The sequence below is a fragment of the Somniosus microcephalus genome, chromosome 2, assembly GCF_052327205.1.
Source record: "Somniosus microcephalus isolate GS21.2 chromosome 2, FLI_Smic_1.0, whole genome shotgun sequence".
NCBI lineage: Eukaryota > Metazoa > Chordata > Chondrichthyes > Squaliformes > Somniosidae > Somniosus > Somniosus microcephalus.
Genome location: NC_140988.1, coordinates 42004342 through 42017184, shown reverse-complemented (window position 1 = coordinate 42017184; position 12843 = coordinate 42004342). Strand labels below are relative to the sequence as shown.

Sequence of the window (12843 nt, the reverse complement as noted above, 5' to 3'; positions counted from 1 at the left end):
CTTTTGGAAGTCCAAATACACTACATCCACTGGTTCCCCTTTATCCACCCTGTATGTTACATCCTCAAAGAATTCGAGCAAATTTGTCAAACATGACTTCCCCTTCGTAAAACCATGCTGACTCTGTCCTATTAAATTATGTTTATCCAAATGCTCTGTTACTGTTTCCTTAATAATGGACTCCAACATTTTGCCAACCACAGATGTTAGGCTAGCTGGTCTATAGTTTCCAGCTTTTTGTCTACTTCCCTTCTTAAATAAGGGTGTTAATCTAACAGTTTTCCAATCTGCCGGGACCTTTCCTGAGTCCAGGGAGTTCTGGAAAATGATCACCAATGCATCCACAATCCCTACCGCCACTTCTCTCAAGACCCTAGGATGTAGGCCATCAGGTCCGGGGGATTTATCCGCCTTAAGTCCCATTATTTTACTGAGTACCATCTCCTTAGTGATTTTAATCGTGTTTAGCTCCCTTCCAGCCCCCCCCCCCCCCCCTTGCCCCCTGTTTGTCCAGTGTTGGGATATTTTTAGTGTCCTCTACTGTAAAGACTGAGACAAAATATTTGTTCAGCGTCTTTGCCATCTCCATGTTCCCCACCACTAGTTTCCCAGTCCCATCCTCTAAGGGACCAACGTTCACTTTAGCCACCCTTTTTCTTTTTATATAGCTGTACAAACTCTTGCTATCTGTTTTTATATTTTTTGCTAGTTTACTTTCATAATCTATCTTCCCTTTCTCAATTAATCTTTTAGTTATTGTTTGCTGGCTTTTAAATGCTTCCCAATCTTCTATCCTCCCACTAGATTTGGCTAATTTATATGCCCTTGTTTTCAGTCGAATACTATCCTTTATTACTTTGCTAAGCCACGGATGGCTGTCTTTTCTTTTACTCCCCTTTTTCCTCAGTGGAATATATTTATCTTGAAAGATGTGAAATGTCTCCTTGAATGTAGACCACTGCTCTTGTACCGTCCTACACTTTAATCTGTTTTCCCATATCCCTTATTCCCTTAGTATCCAAAATCTATCGACCTCTGTCTTGAATATACTCAATGACCTGAGCCTCCACAGCTCTCTGGAGTAGAGAATTCCAAAGATTCATAATCCTTTAAATTTCTTCTCATCTTGGTCCTAAATGGCTGACCCCTAGTTCTAGACTCCCCAGCCAGGGGAAGCATTCACCCTGTCTAGCCCTTTAAGAATTTTATATTTCAATGAGATCACCCCATAAATGCATCAGTGTAGTAGAAATATTAGATTAAATTTTGTGATCCGACATACCAGTTGACCAAGCAGTGACCGATGCGCAAAACCTGCAGGCCAACCTGGATGCAACTAGGTTGTGATACAACAGCTTCTGGTGTGATATCCTTGGATGTGCGTGATCAATTCTTTCAATTGTACATTGCCACTTGAAGGTGTGCCCTACTGATGTATGGGTATGTATGAGATGCAATGAAAGAGCTACGAGTGGTCTCTGAGTCAGCTGTAAATTTGCAAGTTGGACAACACTTTGTGGCATCCAATCCTGTGTCAGCTGCCCAATATATGATGCTGTCTGTGGTCATCTTTCCTTGCTAGATTCCTCAATGTACATGTTTTCTGCGTCTATTCCCAGGTTCTGCAGGTAACGCACCCCGTGTTAAACTTTGTGACCACATGCTCCCAGGAATTGTGCACTGCTGTCTTCTGGGTAGGGTGCCCTGAAGTGCCAAAATGAGTAACCCTCCTCGCACCCACTTCATACAGCAGCAATTCCATTTTGCTGAGCAGGTGTTGGCTACTGTAATGCTCAATTTTTTCCCCCAGTTGAACCTGTTTTGAGCTTTCACTTTGGGTTTTGACTCACTTCTTTCCCATCCCAACCTGATCCTTGGCAAAAGCTGGCCAATCTTTAAAATTCAATTTGAAGCTTTATCCAGGCTGAAATAATATTTATACCCATATGTAACTTTTTATGTTTCATTGTGCCCATACCTTTTTAAAATTTGAGCTGCTGACTAGATTTTGCACATTCCTATTAGACTAGCTTCTTACACAAGCTAAAGTTGTGCAGCTAGCTATGATTTAATTACTCAAATGATCTGACCCTGTAAAACTGTGGGCAGGCAGTAAGCATGCTGTTCTCTGCTAGATTTGCACAAACAAGTAGACAGTAAAGCCTAAAATTAGCCTGAAGCAGAAATTATTTAATTTTTGCTCCAATTCTGTGCATTACATGGGAGCTGTGGTTCTACTTGTAAATATGTACCAGCTCATATTTGGTGTTGGTTAGCAGAGAAAATAAAAAAATCCTAGCCGATACATAATGTAAAACTCCCAAAAACGCTTGAAATATGCAGCTGGAGTGAGTATTTCCTGATCAATCTCATTGGCATCTGTGGATTGTCAACGCCTGAAAATGTGGCACATACTTTAAATGAGTGCGTGTGTCTGGGGAAGAAACATTGTTATTAAAGGGTCAGGCTTTGAAAAGTGGGTGGAAAAATCATTTTCCTTACATAAATATTTTATACTGTGTATTTTTTTATAGTGCAAATGTAAGTCATTAGTTGTGATCGTCATGTCTTGGTTTTCCTGATCACCAGTGGCTGTTTCAGTGCACTCTTCAGCTACAAGTAGATGGTTCTGGATAATAAAGCACAATAACATTAATCTACCTTCTCACCTTGAGGTTCAGCTTAAGTGCTTCACATTTTAATTCCATATGTTTAAGATATAGTCAATCATTAAAATAATACAAAATGATGTGGTGCCACAGAATGATACCCAAATTTTTTTGTAGTAACAATTTATTTTTGCAGCTTTATTGATTACAATGTTCTTGTATTTATTCATTTATGAGCTGTTGACTGCTTTTCATGGATGCCCACTATCTTCTCAATTGCATTTCAAGATTTTCTTATGTTCCAATTTTTGTTTTCTCTTAAATGCATCAAATGACAGCATTTTTAACTCTTGGATTGTTGATGGGTCAGGGAAATTCCTGTCTGAGTTCAACTGGTATATCTATTATTTACTTTGTGTCGCACTGTATGAACTCAAAAACAAAATCCCAATGTTAAAGGCACTCATCAGGGGTAGTTTTATTATTCTAATACTAACTATACAACTAAACAATTTTTAGGTTTTTTTCCCCCCTTAGTTTTTTTTTTAAATTTTACTTTTTTTCCCTGCCTAATCTAACGTGTTTTTACTTTTCTATTTCTTTCTCCTGCCTCCCACCATCCATTTTGGAGGCAAGTTTTTTTTAAAGCGCGTGCCACTGGTAAAACAAATCCGTTTTAAAGGCTACTTTAAAACTGAATTGACCTGACTGCACCACAGATGCAACCAGGTTAATCCTTACTACATATTTGCATGGAGGTATAACCATGTGGTGTAGTTTACCTGCAGTGATCCTGATATTTCCATAAGTCATTCCTCATGTATATCAGGTTGAAATACTGAAGCTGGCTTGGTCTGATTGAGGAGATTTATCACTTTCTTTTCAGCCTGGTGTGTTGGGTCAGTTGACAACTGCTGCAGAAGAGCGTCCTTGGCTCTGGATTATTTACATCCTGACCGCTGTTTTACCTTTAGGGCTAATTGTGCTGTTCTGCTGGCCAAGCAAGGTAAGAAAATGCTTGAAAGCTTTTGTAGTTTGCTCTCCGGTGATTCGTCTGATTTCAGGCAGTGAGTAGCTAAGCTTCGCAGATTAGGAAGGCCCCAAGTTTGATCCCTGGATACTGCTGACTTAGCTGGTCTCTGCCTGGGTGAGGTATTAGGCTTCATCTCGGCAACCCTCACGCTCACTGGATTATGAAAGAAAAATTGGACAGGGTTCCCACTCCCAATTTTGTTACCCAGGAAGCCCTGCTGGAAATGTGCATAAGCATCTGTTGCAATGGCCCCACGGTCATATAGTCTGCCACCACTTGCTGTCTCTGCCCAATTGGGCAAATGCTAAAATGTGCCTGCCATGTGTGGAACTCTAACTTTACAAGGGAAAGGTCTTCTGAAGAGAGAAAACTGGAGGACGAATATCAAAATGTAATGAAATATAATGTTTTCAATGGCCCAGAAATTCGGGTCGGGGGCTTCCCGCGGGTGCAAGCCCCCGACCTACACTTACATATCGCGCTGACATTTGAAGACTGGGCCTGCGTGGATTTCCGGTCTGTGGCCCGGTTCAGCTCCCGGCGTGCGTGCGTGATCCAGCGGCGTACTTAGTGCGATGAGCCGGCTGGGATCACGTGAGCACTGGGCAACCAATGGGAGTTTACAAAAGTCCATTCATGAGTTAGACATAAGACCTGTCAAACTCAAAGTCCAAAACACTACTTAAACTTTAAATAAAAGTTAAACATTCCAATAATTAAATTAACTATTAATAACTTTAAAAAACTACTTTAAACAATTATTCAAATTTCTGCCAAAACATTTTTTTCAAGAAATCGGGTCCAAAAATACACTTACCTTACTGTAAATTCTTTAAAAATAATAACCTGTGGAAAAAAATTTCTAACTTTAATTATTAAACCACTTACCTTTTAAAACGAAGTCCTTACGTCTGCTTTTTACATTCGTAAAAAGTGGAGGCCTTCGCGCACGGACAAACCTGTCAAAAAAAACGAAGTTCAACGCGTACGCGCTGCCTCAAACGTCGCAAGGGAATCGCCTCTTAACCCCTTGGTTCAGAGGAGAGGAAATGCCGGTTTTCTGCGCATGCTGAAATCCGGCACTTCCAACGGGCCCACGCGCGAGTACCCCATCCGTACTCTCGCGTTGGGACCGGAATTACTGGGCCATTGTGTTTATAGTAAAGAATTTTCTCAAAACCTCATAGTATTGTATATATCTGGGCCACCTTTTGGAACTCTCCTTGAGTATTCAGCAGTTTTGGCCATGTCCTCCTGAATGTTGTCTCTCCAACTGACTAAATATGACTGAACTGGATTTATGCAAGAAATACAAAGGTTTCTGAGTTTGATCTTAATTTAAGAGATACCAAGCTGTAACATAAATTATACAACACTGCTTTAGAAACCTGATGATGCAGCTGAGTATAAGAAGACTGATGCTATGCAACCTGATGTCAGAGAAGAGCAGGATCAGGAGGATGAAGAGCAGGAGGAAGTGATGGATGAGAAGGAAGAATGTAATCTTACAAAAGGTAAAAACAGCATCTCTATTTCCTTTCTTTTTAAGTTGTATGAGGGGAATAATTTCCGATAGGATTCCTAATGGGGACATCACATAGATTTGGCATTACAGTGGATCCTCCAATATCTGCTTCCATGCATACACTAACGACACACAGTTCTATCTCTCCATCACCTCTCAGCTCTTCCACTGCTTCTGTGTTGTCAGATTGCCTGTCCAACATCCATTCTTGGATGGGCTGCATTTTCCTCCAGTTAAAGATTGGGAACACCAAAGCCATTTTCTTCAATTCACGCCACCGATTCTATACCCTCCGTGGGCACTATCAGATTGAAATAGGCTGTTTGCAACTTCTACATCCTATTGGAGCTGAGCTTCTGACCTATCCCTCTATCATAAACACCGCCTACTTCCACCTCTAACATTGCCTGTCTCCACCCTTGCCTCAACCCATCTGCTGCTGAAATCCACATCTGTACTTGTTGACTGTTCCAATGTTCTCCTGGATGGCCTTCAAACCTGCACCACCCTTAAACTTTAGCTCATCTAAAACTCTGCTGCCCACATCCGAACCTACAACAAGTCCTGCTCCTCCATCTCCCCTTTTCTCACTGAGCTACATTATAAAGTGCCTCAAATTTAAAATTCTTAATCAAATCCTTCCATGGCTTCACCCCTCCCTATCTCCGTAACCTCCTCCAGCCCTACAATGCCCGCCCCACCACTCAATCTCTGCATTTCCTCTGACTAGCCTCGTGTATCCCATGCTCCCTTTGTCCCACCAATGGTGGCTGTGCTTTCAGCCACTCTGGAATTCCCTCCCTTAAACCCCCCCTCCATCTCCATCTCCATTATGGGCAGCATCACCTCACTTTGCAATTTCGGGACTATAATTCGGAGGTCTGCCCTCATGTGTTGAGCCTTTTTCCTGTTACACAGTACACTTCCTTTTAACATGGATTGTTGACGGGAACTAAAGAGACAAACTTCAGTACGAAAGCTCACTAATGAGAAAAGGGAATAGATGATCTATTTCTGATTTTGTTTTCACAATTTTTAATCAAGAACATGCAGAACAAGACAGAACCATCTGACTAGTTCCAGAGTTCAAAAAATATCATGTATAATCTGCTTCTTTACAAAAAAAGATATCTGGCTCCTATTTTTGTATTTGCCAACATGATCTGCCTCCAGTGTCCCTCTAGATAATGGTAAAACAGGCCTGGCCATCTGCTGGATCAGTGCAAAAAACAACAAAAAAAGACACTGTATATAAAAATATTTAATGCACTCAACTGAAATGCCTCTCCATGTTTTAGTTATGGTGTTGACTTATTTATTTTAAACTTATTAAAGTATCTGCTAATACAGATGAATTTCAGACAAACTGAGTTCAAAATTTCTACTATCCCTTGTGTGGAAAAAGTGCTTCCTAACTTCACTCCTGTACGGTCTAGCTCTAATTTTAAGATTATGTTCTTGATCTTGATTACCCCCACATGAGGAAATAGATTCTCCGTATCTACCCTATCCAATCCTTTTAACATTTTAAGCCCCCGACCAGGTCACTCCTCAATCTCCTATATTCGAGGGAGTACAAGCTAAGTTTATGCAACCTGTCCTCCTAATTTAACTCTCTAAACCCTGGTTTAATTCTTGTAAATCTACAATACACCCCCCCCCCCCCCCCCCCCCCCCAAGGCCTGTAGTGTGATACCCAAAACTGAACGCAGTACTCCAGATAGGGTCTGACCAAGAGTCTCCACAATTGAAGCATAATTTCCTCCCCTTTGTACTTCAGCCCCCCCTTGAGAGAAAAGTCAACATTCCATTAGCCTTTTTTATTACTTTTTGTACCGGTCTACTGGCTTTTAATTTAACTCTCTACTTTTTTGTATAGAAGATGAGAAAGCAAGTGGAGATGATAACATTGGAGAAGGCAGTCAAGAAGATGAGGAGGATGAAGAGGCCAATAAATCAAAATCTGCTTCGGAGGATGAGGTTAATATTTTTTGTTCAAATGAATGCTGTCTTTTTTTGATGAGTACATGATGCTCTGAAGAGTAAGTAACTATTTATTGGGCCAGAAATTCCAGAACGGGGCTTGCAGCGCGTGCAAGCCCTGTATTTGCACTTACCCCGCGCTCCTGCCGATCAGCTTCTGGGACGCCTGAACTTGGAGAAATTGAAAGCACATTCCCGGGCAGCGTATGACGTCACGCCGCCCAGGAGTGCAGCCAGCGCGGACCCAGGAGCGTGCAGTGTAAGTGAGACACGCCCCTTGAGGTCTCAGTTTCACTGGACACGCCCCCAATGTTTCTGTCAAGCTGCTTTGCTTTTTTACATGCAAAGCGGCAGTTTAAATAGGTTTTTGGAAGTTTTTTGAAGATTTTGGTAACTTTTATAAACTTTTTAAAATGTTTACATTATTTTGAGTAATCTGAAGTAGTTTTAAAGAGAATTAAAGCAATTTAAAGACTTTTAAAAGCCCTAAAAGAATTTTTTTAATTCCATTTATTTATTTAGCAATGTCGTCGTCATACGTGTCTTCACACTGTTCCCTTTGGGGAACTGTATGAAGTGGTGGAAGGATTTATGGCCGTGATTAACGCTCATTCCGTGACCGTAACCATCTTTGAACCAGCCATTAGGGCGGTTAGTCCTATGGCGGGAGGGTTTTACGGGCTCCCACAAGCTATACAAGGAGGGGGGGCCACCCACACCCACGGACGCAAATATCCCACTGGATGTCAACCCAGAATTTAGAGCCGGAGCTCCGACTCCACTTGCCGGGACTGTCTGGAGCGGGGTTCGAAACCCTACCCTGATCTGGCCCAGCGGCGGGGATCCTACCGCTATGACAAACGCCCAATCCGATTAGCTACGTGAAATGGCAGCATAGGGCTCCAGTCACGGGGAGGGAAAAGGCGCAGGAAACGTATGGGTGTCACCTTTTGTGCGGAGTGGGCCTTTTGCGTAGCAGTAAGCATCCCCGCCGCTGGGCCAGAAGGAGTAGGGTTTTGAACCCCACTCCAGACAGTCCCGGCAAGTGGAGTCGGAGCTCCAACTTTAAACTCTGGGTGGACATCCAGCGGGATACTTGCGTCCGTGGGTGTTGGTGGGCCCCCCCCCCCCCCCCCTCAGATGGGTTGTGGGAGCCCGTAAAACCCTCCCGCCATAGGACTAACCACCCTAATGGCTGGTTCAAAGATGGTTACGGTCACGGAATGAGCGTCAATCACGGCCATAAATCCTTCCACCACTTCATACAGTTCCCCAAAGGGAACAGTGTGAGGATACGTGCGATGATGACCTCTTGCGCAATGCACCTCCTTGGACCCTCAGTCGCAGATGCGAGGGGGCAAGTCGTGCAAGTGTTAAATTTTTTATTTTATTGACATGTGAAATGTTGGCCCAATAATTCCCTTCCAAATGCGCTAGTACGGTCGGGGTACTTACGCATCTGGCCGGATGAAATGCCGGTTTTCAGCATGCACAGTGCATGTGGGGAAAACCGGCATTTCCTGTCCTCTGAATGAAGGGGTTCAGAGGCAGAACGCGTGCGACTGCACAGGCAGCGCGTGCGCAGTATAATTCGCCGCTTTCATTAATGCTTTCAGTGAGGTCCAGTCATTACAACTTACACATGAAAAAAGCATGGGTACAGTTGCTACAGAGGCTGCAGAGGAAGATATTTCTTATCGTGGAGCTTCTGAAAGTATGTATGTCTGTATATATTCCTTTGCGTGTTATGTATATATTCCTTTACTTATGTGTATGAATGTATTTAATTATGACTTTCAGAGAAAGTAACTTACTGGAAAATCATAATTAAAAACATACATTCATAGTAAAGGAATATAAAACATACATACATATACGTAAAGGAATATATGTGGACATACATACATAACTCATTCTCACATTCCATTCACACAGCCACAATTGCTCCTTCTACCTACCGTTCTGAAAACCCTTTTTTTTAAAAAAAAAAAAAAAAAAATTTTTAACTTTAAAACTTACTTAAAATTTCTTAAAATAACTTCCCTCCCTTTCCCAAACAAAAATATTGCATTTCAAAAGCTCCACGATAAAATATATCTTCCTCCGCAGCCAATGAACCACTTTACACTTGCTTTTTTTCAGTGTAACTTCTAAGGACTTAACCTCACGGATTTCATGAATGAAATCCACGAAGTTCACTGCGCAAGCGCTGCCTGTGCAGTCGCACGCGCTCGAGGTCTGGAAATGCCGGCGTTCCCCGCATGCGCTGTTCATGCTGAATGCCGGCATTTCCAACAGCCAGAAGCGTGAGTAAGCCGACCGCACTCACGCTTCTGGCCTGGAATTTCTGGCCCATTAAAATCTGCCCATTTGGATCTGATAAGACAAGGTTTAAAACTAAATTATTTGTATCTGCCTTCACAGCACATTATATTCAGGATGCATGTCAGGATTTTGGAAAAAGTTTAGTCTTGACATGTGGGGAAGAAAAATACCAACTATCTAGGTCAATTTTAATGTGTATGCAAACAAAAGTGAGGAATGACTATGTAGTATACAGAGTGCAGTGTGGGTTGTGAAATATGCTAACGAGTGTGGCTTGGCATGTGAGTGGTCTTGAGAAACGCTTTGAGTCGTTTTACTACATTAATTAAAGGTGCTATATAAAGGCTTGTTTCTGGGAATGGCAGTAGTGTTTGGGTGTACTGCAGTTGCCCACTGAGTCATAATCCAGTAGGCTTTGGTTGTGTCACTAGTTTTGAGTTACTATATTTAGTTACGGTGAAGTGTGTTTTCTTTTGTGCTGCCTATTATATGGAGAGTTTTGTTTATGTTCTGGCCAGTGACTGGCAGAAGGCCAGGAAGGGAACTCTGATTCTTTTTTTAAATTCTCCTGATTTCAGCTTCCAATGAGTACATGACTTTCTGTAACTGGATTATTTTATATAGTGTCCCAACCAACATTAATCATGTTTTATGGGGTTAAGATGTGGAGGGGCTTCTGAGTGGATGGGATTTTGGTGTGTGAATGCTGATCCAGCAATGCCTACTTAAAGGAGTCTGCCTTGGTCACCCAAAATTTCAGATCTGCTTGCCTGAAATATCCAAAAAATGAAAAATGAAAAAGTGAAAGTTGGTAGGAGGTGGTAAATGATGTTTATGGTGACCACCTTCTCGGTCTGTGATATAGATACTGCTCCAGTTGAATGACCTCTGATTTCTATATACAGTTTGCATTTATATTACCACTTTGCTTCATTTTTTAAAATAAATTCATTCGATATATTAAATTTGAAACCAGCTGTATCTTGATTTTCTATTGGTTTTGAAGACTGGAGTGACACCTTGTGAAGGCATGAAGTAGCTAAACCCAATTGGCAGAAGGGATTTGCTGTCCCCTTCCCATGTGCATTACCAAAAGTTTACTTTGATCTCAAGGCAAGGATAAACATTGTCTCTAGAAGGTGTGTTGAGTTGCGATTCATCCATGAGTGATCTAGAATATGAGAAATGATCTAGGATAAGAAAGTTAGAACAAACAAAGCACATCTGAAATCGGTCCACAAACAGTATGGGAGTTTGCAATCGGGAAGATGGCTTCACTTTGGAGTATGCTAGCTGCAGTTGCATGTGGCTTGAAGGAGGACTAGTGAAGGAAGAAAAATGTGTATTCGATCTCTCCAGCACACTGGTTAAAACTATAATAATGAAGTGAATAAATATTATTTTGTGTCATCACCTAATCCTATCCCCTATTTAAAAGCTAGGACACATCCTTGGTGTATATAGAGGTGGAAAAGAACATTGTGTTTTTTTAAATAAGTACTTGGGGGTACAGTACTGATTCTGATGCCAGTACTGCTGTATGTTGAGCCGAGAGGAGGTGCACGATACTAGATGATGGTGTCTACCAAAACAACCACTTGCTCCTTTTGTAATAAGTTCTGCTTTTATTTTTCAGATGAAAGAAGCTGATGAAGGTGCTGGCTCGGGTGACTGCCCCACAAAACTGATCCGTAAGAAAAAAGTGAGAAAGGAGTAAATTCCCTAATACCGATCAAACGGAGGCATTCTCCTTTTCCAGGTGGGCGTACCACCCTCTGTACTTCCTGACAGCATGCAGATTACTCCGCTGATGGCTGAGGTGATAATCAACCTCTATTCCAAGTACCTATCTAATCTTCGCCTCCATACTACTCTTCTCTTCCCTGCTTCATTTACAAACCTCTTAGTCTTCCTGGCAAGAAAAAAAAATCGCTTTGAAGATGTTGTTGGTTTTTAACTTTAGGAGTATCAGAATGCGTCCTAACACCAAATGACCCGTTGTGAAGGCATATTCTAGTATTGCAAGGAAAGTTGTAGCAAGTATTTGATAACTTTTGTGAAAGAAGTGTTAACCAGGGTAAAAGTACAAATATTATAAAATGAAAGCTAATTACAGTTATATGGTGACATTTGTATTGAAAGGGGAGAAGCATTGGCATGTTTTATGACTGTGATATTTGTTGTTATTCAGTTCAAGTTTTCAGCCCCAGTATGGGGGAAGGAAAAATTAGTATGATAAAACACAATACTGAAGATAATTCCAATGTACATATATAAATTAATTCAAATGATGCAGCTTTTAGCACAACTCTTTTTTCATTGGTGCCAATGCTTTCTTCCCGAAATAGGTCTCTACCGGATTGTATTGTTGTAGCAAAACAAAAAGATGCACTGAATTTCTTTGTACATTATATATTATTGTTCAGGTACACACACGGGTGGTGTATTTTTTTTTTCCCTTTCCAATGTGGTTCAAATAGCTGTATTGCATTTTAAGTTTACCACCAACTTAAAACATCTCGTATGATCTGCACTCCATATTGTCAGTTTAATGGTGAGAAATTCTCTCTTCCCTGATGGGATGATTTTTGTGTGTGCATGTGTGTGTTTGGTAAATAATTTGTATTACAGTGCAGTGACATTCCTAAGTCATCTTCTGTCTGAGTTTCATTATTATGAATGCAGAGATGAATGATTTAACGAACCAAATGGCTGCAATTCAGGAGATGAATGGTGTGGAGTGTACTGAATTTTCTGGAGTTTTATAGTTTTAATGTTACTCTGGGTTAGCATAATCCCTGTTTACACTGATGTTTGCAAAATGTACAATTGCTCTTTGAAATAAATATTTAATATAATGGAAGTTTCTGTGTTGACTAAGTATTAAATCCTCAAGTGTAATGACTGACTTGTATTTTGTGAATCTGGCATTGTGGAATAAGGAGCTGATGCAGAAATCTCACCTGGAATCCAACTTGCAAGTACTATCTTTTTTTCTTGCATTTCTAATCCTTCATTGTGTTTTCTTGCTGCACCCATTCCTTAATGCCCTGTTACAACTCCCTGTTGCACACCTGCCTAGTTGATGCCTATCTGTAAGTTGCATTTGATTCCTTTCTTTAGATTTACTTCCTCCAGTAAACTTTTGATGAGTGATGGTTAATTTTATAAGTTTCAATGAGATCCCCTCTCATCTAAACTCGAACGAGTACAAGCCCAATCGACCCAATCTCTCCTCATACGTCATGCCTGCCATCCTAGGTATCAGCCTGGTGAATCTTCGCTGAACTCCTTCCATGGCAAGAACATCCTTCCTCCGATAAGGTGACCAAAACTGCACACAATACTTAAGATGTGGTCTCGCCAAG

The 12843-nt window shown here is 41.3% G+C and overlaps 1 protein-coding gene across 5 annotated transcripts in view; it reads left to right on the top strand.

Moving 5' to 3' along the window:
• Positions 1-12338, top strand: part of LOC147122672 (calnexin-like) — a 47323-nt gene extending 34985 nt beyond the window's left edge. For 4 of the 5 annotated variants that reach the window (XM_086008857.1, XM_086008834.1, XM_086008852.1 and 1 more), the window contains 4 exons: positions 3496-3615; positions 5027-5156; positions 7047-7147; positions 11112-12338. In XM_086008857.1, the coding sequence (XP_085864983.1) occupies positions 3496-3615; positions 5027-5156; positions 7047-7147; positions 11112-11192 (432 nt within the window). In that variant the 3' untranslated portion in view covers positions 11193-12338. The remainder of the gene's footprint in view (positions 1-3495; positions 3616-5026; positions 5157-7046; positions 7148-11111) is intronic. The other variant, XM_086008860.1, reaches the window with a different exon arrangement.
• Positions 12339-12843: the final 505 nt, after the last annotated feature.